General features: G+C 29.4%; 2 protein-coding genes across 4 annotated transcripts; both read right to left on the reverse strand.

The window, feature by feature from the left end:
- Positions 1-566: 566 nt before the first annotated feature.
- Positions 567-13,840, reverse strand: LOC111636290. Its single transcript, XM_023381508.1, has 2 exons — positions 13,735-13,840; positions 567-901 (listed from the first exon to the last, which is right to left on the reverse strand). Exons 1-2 carry the CDS (start codon positions 13,838-13,840, stop codon positions 567-569), a joined length of 441 nt encoding a protein of 146 aa, XP_023237276.1.
- Positions 13,841-15,295: 1,455 nt separating this feature from the next.
- LOC111636119 (retinal homeobox protein Rx1-like) lies at positions 15,296-19,229 on the reverse strand. 3 transcript variants are annotated; one of them, XM_023381303.1, is made up of 3 exons: positions 19,028-19,229; positions 16,842-17,044; positions 15,296-16,491 (listed from the first exon to the last, which is right to left on the reverse strand). In XM_023381303.1, the coding sequence occupies exons 1-3, from the start codon at positions 19,131-19,133 to the stop codon at positions 16,177-16,179; spliced, it is 624 nt and encodes a 207-aa protein (XP_023237071.1). In that variant the 5' UTR covers positions 19,134-19,229; the 3' UTR covers positions 15,296-16,176. The 3 variants fall into 3 exon arrangements, with proteins under 3 accessions (XP_023237071.1, XP_023237065.1, XP_023237079.1); XM_023381297.1 differs by having other exon boundaries at positions 15,296-16,503; XM_023381311.1 differs by lacking the exon at positions 15,296-16,491 and adding an exon at positions 16,645-16,776.
- Positions 19,230-19,661: the final 432 nt, after the last annotated feature.

Raw genomic sequence — 19,661 nt, forward strand, 5'->3', positions numbered from 1 at the left:
CAATATTAAAAAATTAATAATTATATAATTATAGGGAAGTATAACGTGTAATTTACTATTTCAAACGTATTTTTTAGATATTTATTTTATCGCTGGTATAGAAACAAGCGTTTAGAGTTAAAAATAGATAAATTGCCAAAATTTCACATGTTTTCTTGTTATTTATTTCTTCAAGCAACATTTCACGTAACATATAAATAAATAAAAAAATAACATTTGCGGTTGGTTAATCACGTTATTTAAATTTTTTTTCTGAATTTAAAATTATATAATACTAAAATAATTCTATAAATTATCATATTTCCGAGTAAATTATTTATGAAAAACAATTTAAAATTAATTTTAACTCTCAATTTCAATTATAATTTAAGGCATTTAAAATATATTTTATAAATTAATTCTGTTAAAAAGTACGTCATTTAGGAAGTTTATCGTCATTACAACAATGGAATTCATATATAAATTATTAATTCTGACAATAAATAAATGAAAAACTGAGAACTAGAAGTGGAGAAGTGATAAAAATTTCAATGCCAATTATCTATCTGTCGTCAGGTTCATAATGCCTAAGCATCTTCCCTTGCCCAAACTTTTCTCCTCCATTCTATTCTGTCTCGACACTCCTCCTCTGTCAGTCTCCTGTGATCCAAAGCTTTTTGTATCTCCTCTATCCACGTAGTCCCCGGTCTTCCTCTCCTCTTTCTGCCCGCAGGGATCCATTCTAATATCTGTTTTGCCGGTCTACCCTCTTCCATTCTCCGAACATGGCCATATCCAGGTAATTGTTTGTTATGAATATAGTCGACTATAAAATTTTGATATTCCAATTTTTTCCTAATGTCCTCATTTCTTACTCTATCTAATTTTGAACATCGAGCAGATCTTCTCAAAAAGTCCATTTCTGTGGATTTTAATTTGGATTTAAATTTTGAATTCAATACTCACACTTCTGCTCCATAAGTTATCACGCTTAGAACTAATGATTTATACATGTTTATTTTTCTTGTTTTAAAGATTTGTTTATCCCATAAGATGCCATTTAATAGTCTTATCATGCATCTTCCTTTCGTAATTCTGTCCCTAATTTCTATTTTCCATCCGACCATCATTAGTAATTTTTGTTCCAAAATATTTAAATTCATCACATCCTTTAATCACCTCAGGTTTTCCATTTTCCTCCAAAACTAAATCACGTATGTCTTCAGTTTTAATTACCGCATAATTAGTTTTCTCCATAATTATATTTAGTCCCCAATTATTGTATTCTTATTTCAGTTTTCTTGTCATATATGTTAAATCATCATAATCATCAGCTATAACTAATTGGTCATCTTCAAATAATAATGTATATACAGTACTATCTCCGACCACTAGGCCCATATCACTACATTTTCTCCTCCATATTTCCATAGCCTTTTGAATATAAATTTTAAATAATGTTGAGAAATACAGCAACCTTGGCATAAATCTTTGGTAACTAGAAATCCTTTAAATAACCTTGATAAGGTTATTTGAAGGATTTCTAGTTACCAAAGGTTATTTGAAGGATTCTGACAATAGAGATAAGCTGTAGCTTTTTAATATGATTTATTATCTTCCTATTTATTGTTATCTAAAACGTGCCAAAAATTTTTATTCGCACGCTATCGTATGCTCTTTCTAAGTCGATAAATAATAAATGTATAGTTTGATTTTTAATTTCTAACTCCTACATACACAATGGAGTCATCCAGATTGCTGCGATGCCATTACCTCAGTATAATGTAGCGAAGGATTTTAAGATTTGAGAACAGAACACGTGAAGAAGTTGGTTACGAAGTATATCAGCTTATTCATTAACAAATATAGTTACATAAGGAAATATTGATAAAAACAAAAGAAATTGTTAACTTTTCTTATATCGATTTTTCGAATAAACAAAAATTACAGAACTCGTGTTCAAATATGCAAATGTCAGACCTTTCTCTATGTTCATAATGCTGTTCTTTTCCAAATAAGTTACGTGTGTTTGGGGATGTGTAGATGTCTATTTCATTTAATATCTCAGGATGGGCTAAAGATTAAAAAATGAAATTTGGCACGAAAGCTTATAAGGGCATCGACGCTATTAAATTTTGGAGTATGGAACTCAAAGGGGTGGACATGCGTCAAATCTCAAATGGGATCGGACTTAATGAAAATTTTACTCGTTATTGACATGTACAATATTATTAAAAACTCTACCCTCAAAATTAAGTCTTTTTTGCTTTTTTTTATGATAATTAATAATATAAAAGTTATTTTTAATATCATCTCGTAATAGATGGCCCCACACACAATTTTAACTTTCAGCTGGTTTCATATTGTTTTTTTAAATTTAAAAGTTTTATTTAAATGAAGATTTTTATCATAATTGAACAAAATTGTCCATTTTAAGCTTTCATTACCTAAATTTTATATTCTAGTATAATTGAAAATTATCGGACTCTCTTAATCTCCTGTTCGAATGCTAGGAAATTCCAGCAAGACACCTTGCCAGCTTTTTTTTTCGTAGTTATGACAAATAGTCAGAGATGCCGAATACTTAGAATACTTAGCTATCTTTATGGCTATCTATGCAGATACTTTTTGTATATGTCTTATACAAGAGATGAAAGTGTTAAAGATTCTATGGATGAGGATCGACTCCACTCTGAATTTGCGTATTTGTGGTGTGAGAAGAAAAATTTGAAATCGAAATTTTGTGTTGTGAAATTTCTTTTCATTTTATTCTTTATTCGATGTTTATAGCCGATGACAATGGCAAACAAATTAAGAGTTTTAATTACCTGAAATCGCGTTTTCTTTTATGAATATGAAAATTGAAATTGCAACATACATTTTAAAATGAAAAATTAAACATAAATTCAAGTTATATTAAGGAAAACTACTCAATGCTTGTTTATAATGTTAAAGTTTCCTCTTTACTTATATTTATTTTTTAAAATTTATTACTCGTGTTATTTTTTGTATTGTTATTATTATTATTTACCTTAATATTGCATTTCTATTTATAAGGAGTGAATTTTAGGGTACACCTTATAATTATGTTATAGAGGTATCTACCTCTACAATATAAATAAATTAATACTCATTAAACTAGTACATTAAACAATAATTATAATTTTAAGATTTTCTGAATATGTGAATAATTAAATATATCCCTTAAAATTCTAGTAATAGTTAGTATATGAAGTCATATAAGAATAATTATTTAAATTAACACGAGTGTAGAATAAAATATGAATATTGTATTGTTTATAAATGTATATTTATGTTTATTTTTATGAAATAATTTGTTTTATCATACGTTACACACTGAAATCATCAAGTGATGCTTATATATTGATGAAGATCGTACTGTAAGTAATGGTATATGAGTTATGTTGCTTAAAATATTGATAATTTTTAATTTTATTAATTTATAGTTTCTTCTACAGTAACAACTGCAGAAAAAATAGGTGATAAATGCAATTGAAATGTTATTTTTTAGCAATTTAAAGCATGTAAGTACTGTACTGTACATCTAGAGTTTTGTTTTAATTTATTCAAAAATTAAGCATTATATTTAACGAAGTACGTGTTAAGAGACAGAGAAAGTTTAAAAATAATATTCATCGAAAGGAATGGAGATTTAAATAATAAATAAAGGTTTTTGGCCAAATTGAAACAATTTAAGTTAAGAAAGCCACTTTACATCTTCAGAATATGTTTTGCAACACGTGTTTAGAGATGCTTGGTGATGGAAGTTGATACATCTTTTCCAGTATTTTTAAATAAAAAATATAACAAACTAAAAATTAATAAAATAGTTTTAATGAATAAAAGACTAAATTATGATCTTCGTTTATATACATATAAAACATAAATCAAGAGATATTTGGGAATTGGACGTAGCACTTTTCCTGATAATTTTTCTAATTTCTTTCCTGATACTCAAAAATCCTAATATTAATAATGTTTCCTGAACTCAAGAAAAACTTATTATAAATTATTTTGACCTCCTTAATTCGCTATACAAAGATAAGTAAAATATAAACATTAAGACATTTCACAATAATCTGTATATGTTTATATTCGTTGCTAATTTTATAACTTCCATAAGCGTAATATATAGTTAATAGTAAATTGCATGCTTCTAGCCCTTCTATTTACCATTATTAATTATTACGTACAATTATCCTTTTAGGACTATAACATCTTTTGGGGCTTATCATACGTGGTTCAGATATACAATATGAGGTTTAACATAAAATAATAATAATAAATTACCATTTTTTAGATATAATAATAAATCGATATAAAAATAGAATTGAAATAAAGAAATATACAAAACAATGTTTAGTCCCAAAGGAAATTAATTATTTTTCACAAGTATCCAGATACATCAAAAAGAATACATCTGTAATGTATCTTACATAGCCTAAATAAAATAATGAATAGAAAAACCAACGAAGAAAATAAATACAAGCAAAAGATGAAGTAATATATAATTACTTACTAGTAATTACCCAAAGCATATTTTAAATAGCTGGTTACAAGAAATTACAAACAATAAGAATATTCATTGTGGATTCTATTTACTAAGTACTATTTGTAAAAATCTTAAGCATATTTTTACTCGTGAATAATTTATTATTATAAATTAAACACAATCAGGCCATATTTGCTACCTATGTAATGTTATTTTTCCTCCTCATTTTTCTTCTTATTTCTTTTGTTATTGGCATAACCAAAAGCTACACAATTATATTCGTGGAGAAGGTAAACACAAAAAATTTTAAATATTCTGATTTAAGCCATTCAAAATAAGCCTTAACTAAATCGAAGAACTCCCAATTACACTGTGAAGGACTTTCGGGATTATGGCGGCGACCGGCTTCAACACGATTTTTGCAGACAGCACAGAACCTTGTTACTGGTTCTGTGCTTGCTGGACGCATTTAACTAGTGCGTCACCTACTTTTTCGTGTCAAAATTCACCGAATTAAGTAACACGTGGAGTTGTAACATTGAAATTTTCTGTTTTTGGGTCTCTAAAATAAAAGAACGTAATATGTTCTTCGCTTTAGCAGAGATTATCGGCACTCTACTAAAATCAGATTAAACATTTACATGAGCAATCTTTACCAATATATTCTACTCCCAAGTTTCCTTAAAAACCCTACTTGATAAAGATATAGACACTAAAAAGCTTTTGTTTTTCCCTACCTTCTATCATTTACTCACTAGAAAAATTCGTATATTACTAGTTGTTAAGGTTGCTAACTTTATTGTGCAAAAAAAAAGAAGGGGAGGACAATACGTCTCTATATACGATCCTGCTACTTGTATGCAGTGGCACATTTAGAAATATGGTACCTCTAAGCCCACAATATGAAGGTACTCTAACTACTTTCACATCAAAAGATTCTGTTTTCTAATTACAGTTTTATAAAGATCGAAATTGGGAACATTTCCATTTCTAATTACTTTAAACTGTAAAATAGATGCAAGAGCGCTAATTTACAATAAATAAGCTTTAAAATGACGTATAAAATGTAAATGTAATTCATACTTCAAGTACCTTAACGTAGGCCTTGCCGTGTACGAATTAAACAAACTAAAGTAATCTACAATTTTAGGTTGCCATGGTCAAGTCAGGATCTGTTACCTAAAATTGTAGTGATTTAATATTTGAGATGTTCGTTTCTTTTATTTTTCTTTTTTTTATAAATTGACTTATCTGCTGTATTTAATTTCTAATGAATATGTGTAAATAAATTATATTTCATTTCTCTATTTCTTTTCCCTGCCGAATTTTGGCCACTTGTTGTCAAACGTTGCCCCAAGTACTCTGCGTCACAGGAAAATAATGGGAACTGCACAGTTGTCTAGTTTTTTTTTTCTTTTGGGAGAAAATAGGTTTTTTTAATGTCTTCCTAAACATATTCTGTGTATGTATATAAACTGTATAAATTGTACATATATATATAGTTTATACAGTTTATATAGCAATGGAGCAGCCCTAGGAATTGTGAGAGGCCGTAGACAAAATTTATTTTGAGTCGCATTAACAGAGTGATGGAGATACAGGGTAGATTCTTTTAGATGTACAATAATATGAATAGTTTTAATGTTGAAACAGACAGTAAAACACAATAAAAATGTGTACAATAACTTTTACTGTACGTGTGGCTGCCTCTGTATAGAGTAGTATGCAGAATCGACTATCTCCCTAAGTATATATCTGTGAATAATCTCATTTATGTAATTTCTCTTTGGGAATTATCTTTCGTTTCTCTTGTAAAGAAGAAAACGTATCTTGAACCTTATTTAGGGTAAGCCTACTGATCTTTTTGAGTAAATTTTTGCCAATTTTCTCAACTTATTCAGCGTGGTAGGAGGCAAGCATCGGTGGTCTTCATCCCACGTTCTTTTCATGGGCCCTCTTAGGTGCCCGTGGAAAGAACGAAAAATGAATATATATAGTCTTTATATATGTGGCCTTTCGAAAATATTGGACGAAATTTAACTCCGAAGCATTTCCTGACCCATATTGTTGGGTCATAAAATGTTCTGGATTTAAATTTTGTCACATATTTTTCTTCTTATGTATGACGAATCCATTCCTGACGTTTTGCCCCATATTTCTTCAAGTATATACAACAATTATTATACAATTAACACAAATTGTAATATATATATAAACCGGTATACAGTTTATACACAAGCGAAAACGAATTATATTCAAAAGAAGGAAAATACAATATATTAATAATAAATATATTGTATTCAAAATTATTATTATTATTGCTTGTTAAATATCATTCAATATTATTTAATATATCATTTTTAATAAATAAAACATGAAATAAGACGATATATTTACGTATACATTGATATAGTTTATACATATGTATTAATTGCCAAATAGATTAAAATAGTTTAACGTTTTAAAATTTAAATTCTTTTTAAATATAGTTTTTTGCTTATAACAGTAAACCAGTGATATGTTATAATATTATATTAAAAGTATGTGCATAATTATATGTACTGTACTGTATACAGGCCTTTATACTGTACAGTACATACATACATATTACAGTAAAGGCTGTAATATGTATGCATTCTAAATCTTCTGCATTCTAAATAAAGAGAGGTCCGGATTAACGAAATTCTCCTGTGCTCGTTTATACATTATATAAATATAGTAAACCTCGATTTAACGGATTATTATGTATGTATAAGAAGTTTAATTTCATAGAAATGATTAGTTTGAGTTGAATTGAATTTTTGACTAATACTAATATAGAAATTTGTTTGGAATTTGTGGGTGCCATTACAGAAAACAAATTTGTAATCAATTGACAAAACGACTGAAAATAATAAATTTCTTTATTGTTTAGAATAAATAATAAAGAAATTTATTTAATATTGCAGTTATATGTATAATAACTTATAACTGCAATATTTATAAACTAACCTAAGTATGTAATTGAATTAATAGTTAAAACGTGAATTTTTGACTCGACAAATATAATAATGAATAAAAAATTTAATAATCATTTCCTTAATTTCTAAGCCACAACTGAATGAATATTTTTAAAAGTAGTACTATTTGTGTGTTAACAAGAATATAGAGGTTATCTTCGGTTGTATTATATCATGGTTTAACTGTAACTGTACTGTACATCGGTAGCTTAATTTTTGGAAGGCTTAATATAAATTATATAAATGCAAATACGTGATTCTCATAGATCCTGCTCTAATTTAAAACAGCTTAAATATTAGATAGAAAAGAACTATTCTCTTACATTGAAATTTGTCTAGAATTTTATCCTTAGTCCATATACATAGTGAAGTGATTTAGAATGCACTTACTAAAGAAAATAATAGAAAAAATAAATAAAAACGTAACACCGAAATAGGGGCCAGTTTCACATAGAAAGTCCTCGCAGGAAACACCCCTCTTGGCAGATTCTTCAAGTGTTGCGTTGCCTTACCAGTCCAATCCTTTCTTCTAATATTTCAACATCCTTTACGTCTATTTATGAATTGACCCATCTCTACCCGAGAAATATCATTACTTAGATTATTATATTTGTTATCAACCCTTCCATATAACGCAGCGTATACTTTTACACGTCAATTTTCCTGGTTTTAAAACATTTCTATCAATTAAATTTTCACAAAACCAATCTTAATAATGCAAACACGTCATTAAATATCCAATTTCTATACGTATCGAACCTCATCGATCTTGTGTGTTACTTAAAATAAATTTTTTATTTCAAACAATATTTTATTAAATAGAAAATAGATTTTAAAATGTAGGTATAATGCATTGTTTTATATTGAAAATAATAATAATTTATCAAAAATAATTCGTATAATTATTAATAATTCGTTGTCAACCACGCGTTCCATATTAGAAGCCGTAACATATCTAGCGTGGTTAATAATTGAATTTTTTAAATGTATTTTTATGCAAGAAATACCGGATATAATCCATTTATTAAGCGATAAGGGCACGATCACTTGCCATATATTATATTCATGAATTTTTTTTATTTTTTGTTATATAGTGGTTTGAATAATAAATGCTCTAGTTGTAGCGTAACCCGAAGTCAATGATCCCTACCATCATTTATGATGTTTATGAAATTTTTTTGTACAGAATGGATTTACTCAATCCTTTAAACTCGTTTTACTGCTGACAAGTGAAGATTACGTGTTAAAATTGTCATCTTTTTTCCCTAATTTTACTCACGAAAATTATCCAGAGTAATAAATGGCAATAAATTGCTTTAAAATGGCGAATTTCTGTGTTGGTTAGGGATGGATTTGCATGTAAGATAAATAAGGCCTCGCTCTACCAGTCTACAGCGTGAGGCCTCGCATATTTTACACGTAATCATTATTTGGCGAAGAAAGGGCCTGTTATACGTTACAGCTTAAGGCCACAACAGTGTCCAGCCTCGGTGCTGATAGTTTAAACCTTTATCCCGCACATAATCTAAAGTAAATCAACAGAACTGCTTAAATATTTTAAAAATTCGAATATTAAATCTTTAAAAAAAAAACATCATTTTATACGGATTATAACAAACTTCATTTAATAGCCATTTTCTATAGTTATAGGCTATAACAGTAGAAATCGAGAATTTCGAACGAAACTTAGACTCGGCTGATAGAAAATATTTTAAAAAATAAGGAAATAATCGCGTAAGAAAGGAAAAGGGAAAATTCAGTTAAAAACGAAATAAGGAAAAATTTATTTTAAAATGTTTTTTAATAAAAACCACATGGAATATTCAGTGTTTCAATCGGAAACTTCTAAATCGCGCTAACTTTTAGAGGATGTAAAACCCGAAAAAATTAAGCGAAATGTACTTTATTCATTGATGTAAAACCTTATATATATGATAAAATTTTCTATTCTCACACGATGATGAATTTGTACAAGCGAAATGGACGAAGTAACGGGTAATTCCAAGGACAACTACTCGAGCGGATACACAATAGTCACATTTCTAGTGACAAAAATAAAGTCAACGAACTGAGAGAAATTAAAAAAATATATAAAGAAAAGTGGATCGAGTTTAGGTTACATTTCGTTTTAAATCTATTATTTTTCGATCGTTTGAATATATAATTTTTTTTTTTTTTTTTTTTTATAAAAGTAAAGAAAAATGTCTTTGTCACAGACGTGTTCTCTGCCTTTATCCCTTTCCACGTTAACGTGCGCAGATTAAAAATGTGGAAAAAATGGATATTTTTTGAGGAAATAAAATGCTTGCGTGTTTTCTTTATTAACAGACCTTGACATTATGAATTTCTAGTCTGTTTTTAAAAAATATTAACTATTTTTTAATGAAAATTATAACACCTTTTTACTATTAGATCGTATTGAAAAGTTACGTACACCAAGAAAAATGTAAGTTATCTAAATATATTTTTTATGGTGTTTTTAAAATAGTTAATTTTGTTTAAATTTACAATAATATGAGTGTAATTATTTTTTTATATCGATAGAGATCATGGCTCCTACATCCTACAGTGGAGCCCAGACTAGGATCATTGGCGAGCCCCATTGTGGCGTGGCAAGTCTGAAAAAAATCTCCCACGGGGAACAGAATCATATATATATATATATATATAGGCCTATATATATACATATATTAAAGGATTTTTATTAAAATTTTCCTCAGTTTTTCTGAACTGTTAAAATGTCACGAGGCATACATATATTTCAAATTATCATTAATATGCTAGAGCCGACCTGAATTTAAATTTATAACGTATAAGCAGGGTTGGCATGATTTTAAAAAAATGTTTTAAAACATTTATTAAACATGTTTTAAAACATAGGCATCGGATTTAAAACATTTAAAACATGGTTTTTTTTGTAAATAAAACACTTGATCTATTAAAATAGAAAAAGAAAAAAAAAAACAGAAAAACTTCAGTGTAAGAATCAAGAATGTACAGAATGTTTTATTTAATATAAAATATAGCATTTTTAAATGTTTCTTTATGCAATGGCATTTTTAAGATTTGCATGTACAAATACCAAAACAGGATTGACAGCAATGGCTTCTGCAACTTGAAGAATTTCTTATTTTCAGAAATGTACAACGCTCAGTAGTGTTTGTTTATTGCTTGAAAAGTTTAACAAGCTATGCTGCCTTTTCCTGTCCAAGTCGATTTCTAAATTTTGAATGAACAAGTCCATAGGTAGAGAAAATTCTTTCAATTCTCGCTGAAGAAGCTACTGCTGTGTGCAGCCGTATAAATAATTTTAAAACAGCTTCATTAATTCTGTCACGAAATGACTGCCACCATGTAAGAGGAGTGATATTAGTTAACACAAACTCTGCAAACATGTGTTGCAGAAATGGGCTAGATTTTGCCAAGTATTTTAAAACTGAAGGCATAGTGTATGTTTTAAAATATGTAAGTATTTTAAAACAGACTAGCAGTAGTAAGCGCGGCACAGAGTTAGTGCAGCATCCTTCATACTCAGGGCCGGATCATGGCCGGATCATCGCATAGACTAATGAGACAAATGTCTAGGGCCCAGTTTTTAGAAGATCCCGGTCAAACTGTTTATTTTGAAAACATTTGTAAATAAGATTCTTCAGATAATTTAATTTTTTTACAGCGATTAAACATTTCTTATTAATAAAAAATTAAGATTTGTTTTAGTTTTTCACATTATTTAGTTTTGCTTTATTTATTGTTTTATATTATGTGTGTGCTCTATTTCTTGTGTGAGAGGGAGGGGGCCCAGTAAAAAGAAAGTGTCTAGGGCCCCAAAGTGGGTTAATCCGGCCTTGTCTGTGAGCTTTGCACTCTGGTATATTGGGTCCAGAAGATTTGCTAAAAGGTGATAGTTTATGATAGCCATATCAAATCTTTCTTTGTCTGCTTGCATGACTCTAGTGATCCCAAGTTGTTGCAAGTCATTTTGAACACTATAAAAGTAATGTTATAAAAAACTTTCGCTGCAAAAGTAATTAATAAAATTTTCATAAATCCTAGATAACAATGTATATGTATTATCCCATACATTTTTGGAAAAAGACCGTTTTTTTCGTAACGCTATGGAGATTACTCGGGCGAAGAACTAAAGAATATCTATATAGATTCAATTGAGTTATGACCCAGGAAAACTTTATAGCAAGATATAGAAAATTTTAAACTTATAATGGTTCAAAATACTCACCCAGCTGTTGCAATTCCTTTATATCATTCTGTAGATGGTTATCTTCAATATATTTTTTCATACTAGCGACTAATCCAACCATTTCTTTCCTACATACTGTACTGTATTTTGAATTGCATCTGCATGCTGGTTTTTCCTGGATTTCCAGAAATTAGTTTGTACTGGTTCCAGACATTATCAAGCCTTCTTTCTGCACTCATTTTTTTACTTAACAAGTAACGATGATAATAATAATGTCTTTTTCCATCTAAGTAATATTACATTAGCTGTATTGCTAACAGTATTAACTGGCATGTGCTATCAGGAAATCTCCTCTTAGTGATAAAAGTCACATGTCACGTGCTTTCATGACCCATGATAGTGAGAAAAATTTCCCATTCCTACGCTCACGTTTAGCTCACAAGTCAGAAAAAGTTTATTTATTTACTAAATTAATGTAATAACACATTATTTTTTAAATTTAAAACATTGTTTTAAAACAGTATTTTATAATGTAATATAAAACTGTTTTAAAACAAAAAAACAAAGGTTTCTAAATAAAACGTGTATTATTGTTTTATTTCAAAAAAGAAAACATAAATTTTCCAACCCTGCGTATAAGAGACCCTTCCTCTTTTACCGAATAATAAATTTAAAAGCTCCAAGCCTCGTATCGTTAGGCCTTAAAATGTAGCTTACATATAGGTACAGCTACAGTCCATAAACACAGCAATGTAGCTTACAGTCCATAAACACAGCAATGTAGTTAATTCATTAAACATACCAATGAATAAGTGATATAGGCCTAATGTAAATTAATAATTTATAGCATTTAAAAGCAATATCACATTCATATAAATAAGAGAAAATTAAAAATTTTCCTACGTCTCATTCTTCTGTGTTAAAGCGTGTTAAAAATCATTCACACGGATGATCCCATTGAAATGTCGTGTTACTTATCAGCACATCATCGCGGAAGTAGAATGATGATAATTGTAAGTGTATATGCCTAAATGGTTTCACGTAAACTCAAGAATGTATATGCGAATCAATAAATTTTAAATTTTTCAACGTGGTTGAGTAGACTTAATGGAAATCGAGGCCTTTAAAACGACTTAAAAGACGAGGTAAACAGTATAAAATTAGCTATCGAAAATGATGGTGTATGCTACGGCCCTCCCTATAAAGGAAGAATTTATTTAGAATCCTTGGCTTTAATTTTCAATTTTTTGTTTCTAAATACAAATTTCATATACAGTATAATTAATTATTTAAATATCGTTTAAGAGCGTAAAAAGCTTAAAAGTCCTTAATTTAAGTGAAGAGCGAATTAAATTCTACTTAAGATATTAACTAAGGTGAACGTTTTGTCGTAAGGGGGGACGAACAATAAGTTGTGTTGTCAGTGAAGAGAGGAATGACACGCTTGTATAAGAAAGCATTCTTCAATATGGCTACCTTTTCCTGGTACAAAACAAAAAGTCAAAAATATAGAATAGGAAAAATATCTGTAAACTCGCTTACTATCGATGATTGTCAGGGATGAAAATGATTGACAATACAATACAACAATAAAAGAATGTTTGCTACTCTCCCCCTATAATTATGGGAGTTTTTCTCGTTGCAGCAGCATTAACTTAAGTTAATATTATTCATAATAAATATATAACTTGAGCCCAAAATTCCCAAGCACGAGCAAAAATCGTAATTAATTCATAGAAGAAAAAACATTTTTTGAAGGATGCCATTATCTAAAGAGATCATCAGTTGAAATGAATTTTCTTTTCGTAAGGTTTTTAATAATTTAAATCAATTTGAAGGATGAGTGATCTCGGTTATCCCTATGGATGGATCTATGATAAACTAACGAATTTCGGATGTTGCGCACGTAAAATGCACTCCAAAGTTTACCGTGACCGATTTCGAGTGTAAATTTACGTAAACGATGGAAATATTTACGTTATGGGACGTTTCGATGACCTTAAAAAGGTTAAAAAATCTATCCGGAAACGGAAACATCGACTCACCTGTACCGGAAATATATTCATAATCGTTTGAACATTTCCTCAATCCCAATATGACGTCGATAGAATGAGAGGGAATGGGCTTTTCTGATGTTTGACAACTGGCCATTAAGTCCGCATGTGGCACATTTCTGCACAGCTGTCTTCAATAACCTTTTGGTCTCTAACTTCCCTCGCTCATCCCTCTACCGCCATTGGTTCTCGCCGGTGACGTAACGCCGTTTCCACCAATCCCGTCGTCCGTACGTACGATAAACTGTAATAAAGTGAAGTTTTATCGATTAGATAAACGCAATTCGAACTAAATGCGCGTTGAAATATGAACATATATTAAAGGATTTTTATTAAAATTTTCCTCAGTTTTTCTGAACTGTTAAAATGTCACGAGGCATACATATATTTCAAATTATCATTAATATGCTAGAGCCGACCTGAATTTAAATTTATAACGTATAAGCAGGGTTGGCATGATTTTAAAAAAATGTTTTAAAACATTTATTAAACATGTTTTAAAACATAGGCATCGGATTTAAAACATTTAAAACATGGTTTTTTTTTGAAATAAAACACTTGATCTATTAAAATAGAAAAAGAAAAAAAAAAACAGAAAAACTTCNTAATTCATAGAAGAAAAAACATTTTTTGAAGGATGCCATTATCTAAAGAGATCATCAGTTGAAATGAATTTTCTTTTCGTAAGGTTTTTAATAATTTAAATAAAATTCAGACACTTCTATTGATAAATATTTCCCCATTTTTATGACCTAATTTCATTTTTTGGTGTGTAATTAATAATAAATGGTATTTTATTTATAGTGTTGGCAGCAAATCTGAAGCATTTCCACGAATTAAAATGGTCTTTTTTCAAACTTAATTCGCTGATTTTATATTGATTTTAGATAAATTTTTATGGAAAATGTAGCTTAAGCTAATTTAAACCTAATTTAATTTCTATTTTTTCTATCATATTTTTTAAATTTTATTGAAATAATTCGACAGAAAGTGATTCATTTTTAAAATGTTCATATGAAATTGTATAAAATTTTAATTATATCAAATTTTAGAGTATAAATGTACGTATTTTTATGCTTTACATGTGTGTAGGAGCCTACGTTCTAGGCCCCTATACATACGCACGTAGGAAGTTTGCATTCTAGACTCCTATAGATCTGGCCTAAACTCGTATCTACAGGGCCTCAAAACAGTTCTTTTTTTTATGTAAAAGGCGCTAAATAAATTGAAATTTCTTGATAAATCTATTTTATTTATATATTTTTACGTCTTTTGGGAGGAATTGAGGCTCTAAGTTTGTAACTAGTCCTGGTTCTACCTCACTTTTTTCAGTGGTTGAGGTAAGTGTAACTTATATAAGGTACAAATGGCAGATAAAGTATCAAAAAGGAAAAAGAAAACAAAAAGAAAAGACTTTTTCACTTTTATTAATCGTTAATAGCACAATAAATTAAAATTTCATTCGAAGAAAAACATTTTCATAACATTAATATATATATTTTTTCTTTCTTTATAAATTTTCCAGAAAATAATTGTAAAAAATGGAGGAAATTTTATCATTTAACGCATCCTTTTAACAAGTTACTCAACGCAGTGCTGCCATCTCTTATCATATAAATTTCGAAATTAAAAAAAAAAAACAAACAAACAAATCAATATTTGACGTCAATCGATACGAATTAAGCACGTAATTTACGCGAGAAACTTATTCAATTTTAACTTCGAGACTCGAATATCACCCTGATGTAAACACACCTTAACCATTGTTTACATTATTTAGCATATCTTCTATACATCATTATTTTTGCTCCTTTTGTGGTGGGTTAGGAGTTTAAAATTCTATCTGCCTCATCGAGAAATCATTCGAGCTTGCCTCCAAAATTTGACAAGGCAATCTAAACATAAATTACTACAGCTACATGGATCACGGCACTTACAAATCGATTCATCCTTTCCAACACATAAAACACGAAGCTACACGTATAAATAGACTTTATATCTTCTCGTGGATGTATGTACACGTAACGTACGATCCCGACTCATCCACGTAACGTAAAATTGCGTCACACATCGGCAGTCGATCCACGTCATCGCCACGTAACGAGATCCGCATTATACGTCACAAAACTTAACTAGTGTTGTCTAGCCTTCATTAACGGGATCCATCTTACGCAAGCCTTTGATCTACGTTCTTTCCTATATACAAAAAGCTGTACAGATCAATTCGTAGGGTGAATTTTAGTGTGTTATACCCGAAAATTTAAAAAAAAAAAGAGGCTGTTCGTGTGTACAGTACATCGATTGGCGTCTGTAACTAGCTCTAAAGGGGGAGGAAGAAGTGAAAGTTAAGTATGTTTAATGTACAAATATTCCTGAGAGATGGATTAAAAAAACCAAGCTCGTCGCACAGTAAACACGTTAAACGTTTGGCTTTTATAAAGGTTTAATCCCTTTGTTGATTAATTCCAAATGTTCTTTAGCCTTAATTCTCAAGGCTACGATGCTGGAGTTTCTGCTATCTTCCGTCTTGTCACTACGTACCGATAAGTTGAGGGGTGCGGGAAAATAGTTGGTGTAGAGAGATTTCTGCTGGTTGAAATAACCGGGTAGAGACAATGTGGGGGATGTCCAGTTCTCTAAAAGATAGGGCTGAATGGAGCTACTGTGACAATGATTATTTAGGTTAATCGATCTCAATGACGTTTGACTGTCGAGTTTTTCTTGTCTCCTCCATTTAGCTCGACGATTCTGAAACCAAACCTAAAGAAATTATTATTTTTCAGTACATCGGAATGGTTAAATCGTGTGAGATTTGGCTTTTAGGCGCGGTAATTTTTAACGTAAAATTAATTTTTTTTACATTAGAAATTTAAATAATTTTTAAGAAAATTACTAAATTGTTGGCTAGATAAATATATATTTTTGATTCCTTTATTTAAGGTAGTAAACAACGTTTAAAACTAAGATAATTCTTGATGATCTTATCAATTTTTAATCATATGACCGGATTAAGTACTCTTCTAAAATATAGGCCTATATTATAAAAAAAAAATTACTTTTTAATGAGAAATATATAAAAATTGTACATTTTTGCTTACCTGTACGCGAACTTCTGGTAAATTGACTTTAATAGCCAGCTCTTCTCTGCAGTAGACATCCGGATAGTGAGATTTCTCGAAAGCTCTTTCCAGTTCATGTAATTGGTAGGTAGTGAAGGTTGTTCTGTTCCTTCTGTGCTTTTTTTTGCCCATCTCCTCCTCGGATTTACTGTTCTTTGAACATTCTTGATTTGTCTTTCCATCTGCGTTAAAAAAAAAATATATATATAATATATATATATATATATATATATATGTATTATGACGATACCCGAGATGCTAAATTTCATCTTTAGTCTTATAGAGTGGACACATTCTGCGTAGTTTAATCATAAAAAGGTCGAGTATTGTATGCAAATTTGATAAGATTATAGTGAAAAGATCGATAGATTTAATTGGATTAGTATTAAAAAACAAGAAAACAAGTCATAAAGAGGAGGAAAGTTTAAAAATTGGTAGAAAAACTTCCTGTAGCCATCCATATTCTGCATACATCAACACGTGTAGTGTGATAAAGACAAGTTCATTTAGCGTAAAAATTCTATTAAAATTTTTAAATTTATTTTCAAATTATTGCTCTGGCATCTTTTTAGCTAACGTATATATTTAAATTAACGCACAAATCCAACTTTTGTCTTGAATAATTAAGATTTCAGAGGCGTTAAACCCAGTGCTTAATCCACTCTTTGACTTGGGAAGGTCTTCAGTTTGAGTTGAAAAATAAACGAATGCTTAAGAATTTTGCATCTATATATTAATTATTTTTAATTAAATGAAGTGTAAATCGAGATTTCTGCAATTATTTTCCATTATCAGCGTGTATTTACTCGTTACAAGTAGTAATTACTTCAATTATCCTTCGCATCCGCCCTCGATAAACTTATAATTGACAATACTACTTGTTGATATTCTACATATTTATTAATTAAATTTGTAAGCGAATATAAGTAAAAAAATATAGAATATATAAGTTATAGGCCTATATCGGTTCATAAATGTCTCTTTCTCTCGAAATTATCGCAAATAATTATACTAAAATCTTAAAAAAAAGAGGAAAATGAGCTTTTATATACTTATAATTACAATTAATTATTAAAAAGAATTTAAAATAAGTTACTTCATGCTTAAACTAATTTTTGTAGCCAATATTGGGCTTATATTTCTTTAATATTTCCTAAAATTAAATGCAATTCTACGATAATTACCACTTAAATAAGACAATTAAACTATATAAAATCAAAGATAATTGAATTCTTGTTATAAGAAATCATTTATGGCTGAAGCAAGGTGGAGTATTTGTAGCGGTTTTTGTGTTATAAATATTTTTAAAAAATGCTTCAAAAATATCTTTTGAGAAATTTATAAAGCTTCAGATAATAAATACATTGGCTAAATTTTATATAAATTTAGTTTTTAAAAAAATTACCATAGTGTTCTTGCACTGTACAGTCTTAAAGTTATGCCTTATGATACATTAAGACTATGGAAAAATAGTTTATACCTTTTATAATTTTCGCCAACTAAAACGACTTTAAACCTGCTTAAAACAACATTTTTTCTAATTTATTAACCCAGACTTTATATTTATCGCTCATCTAATAAAATTAAAGCAATAGAATAAAGATAATTCGCTCGGAATCATTAACATAATTATTCTTTTAAAGCGGTATTAATTTTTATAGGCCTAATAATAATATAAAAAGACAGGACTGCAAACCTTAAAAATTAATCCTCCTATTTATATATTTAATTAAAATTCTATCATACTAAACAGTAAATTAGTAAATTAACATTATTTTAATGTAAACATAAGCATTATTATGATACTAATGATGCAATTAAAGTTAAAAATTCCCATTTTAATGAGATATTATTATAAAAGTAATATTAATTAATTTTAACGTTTGTAAATTTTGATTATAAAGAAACAATTTCTTGCTTATTTTTATAGTTATTTAATAATTTAAATCAATTTGAAGGATGAGTGATCTCGGTTATCCCTATGGATGGATCTATGATAAACTAACGAATTTCGGATGTTGCGCACGTAAAATGCACTCCAAAGTTTACCGTGACCGATTTCGAGTGTAAATTTACGTAAACGATGGAAATATTTACGTTATGGGACGTTTCGATGACCTTAAAAAGGTTAAAAAATCTATCCGGAAACGGAAACATCGACTCACCTGTACCGGAAATATATTCATAATCGTTTGAACATTTCCTCAATCCCAATATGACGTCGATAGAATGAGAGGGAATGGGCTTTTCTGATGTTTGACAACTGGCCATTAAGTCCGCATGTGGCACATTTCTGCACAGCTGTCTTCAATAACCTTTTGGTCTCTAACTTCCCTCGCTCATCCCTCTACCGCCATTGGTTCTCGCCGGTGACGTAACGCCGTTTCCACCAATCCCGTCGTCCGTACGTACGATAAACTGTAATAAAGTGAAGTTTTATCGATTAGATAAACGCAATTCGAACTAAATGCGCGTTGAAATATGATTTTTTTAAAAATATAAATATATATATATAGCCTATATATATTAAACTAATATAATTTATTGATTTACTTACTTTCGCTTGATACATCTTCTCTCCGCATCAACAATTCGTTTGATGAAAGAAGCCGTGCAGCTGTGGCTTTACCACCAACACGTGGTAACACACCGCGGGTCAGAGGTTAATGGGTGGAAATTTCATAGAAGAAAAATCGATGACGTCTGCTCCATTGACGAGGGGAACGTTCCCTTCTTCGAAATTTATAACATTTGCCAAGGTGCAAGACGAGATTTGATTACAATTCAATTTGGCTGAAG

This window comes from Centruroides sculpturatus, unplaced genomic scaffold (genome assembly GCF_000671375.1).
Source record: "Centruroides sculpturatus isolate CEXI.00-Female unplaced genomic scaffold, Cexi_2.0 scaffold158, whole genome shotgun sequence".
Lineage (NCBI taxonomy): Eukaryota > Metazoa > Arthropoda > Arachnida > Scorpiones > Buthidae > Centruroides > Centruroides sculpturatus.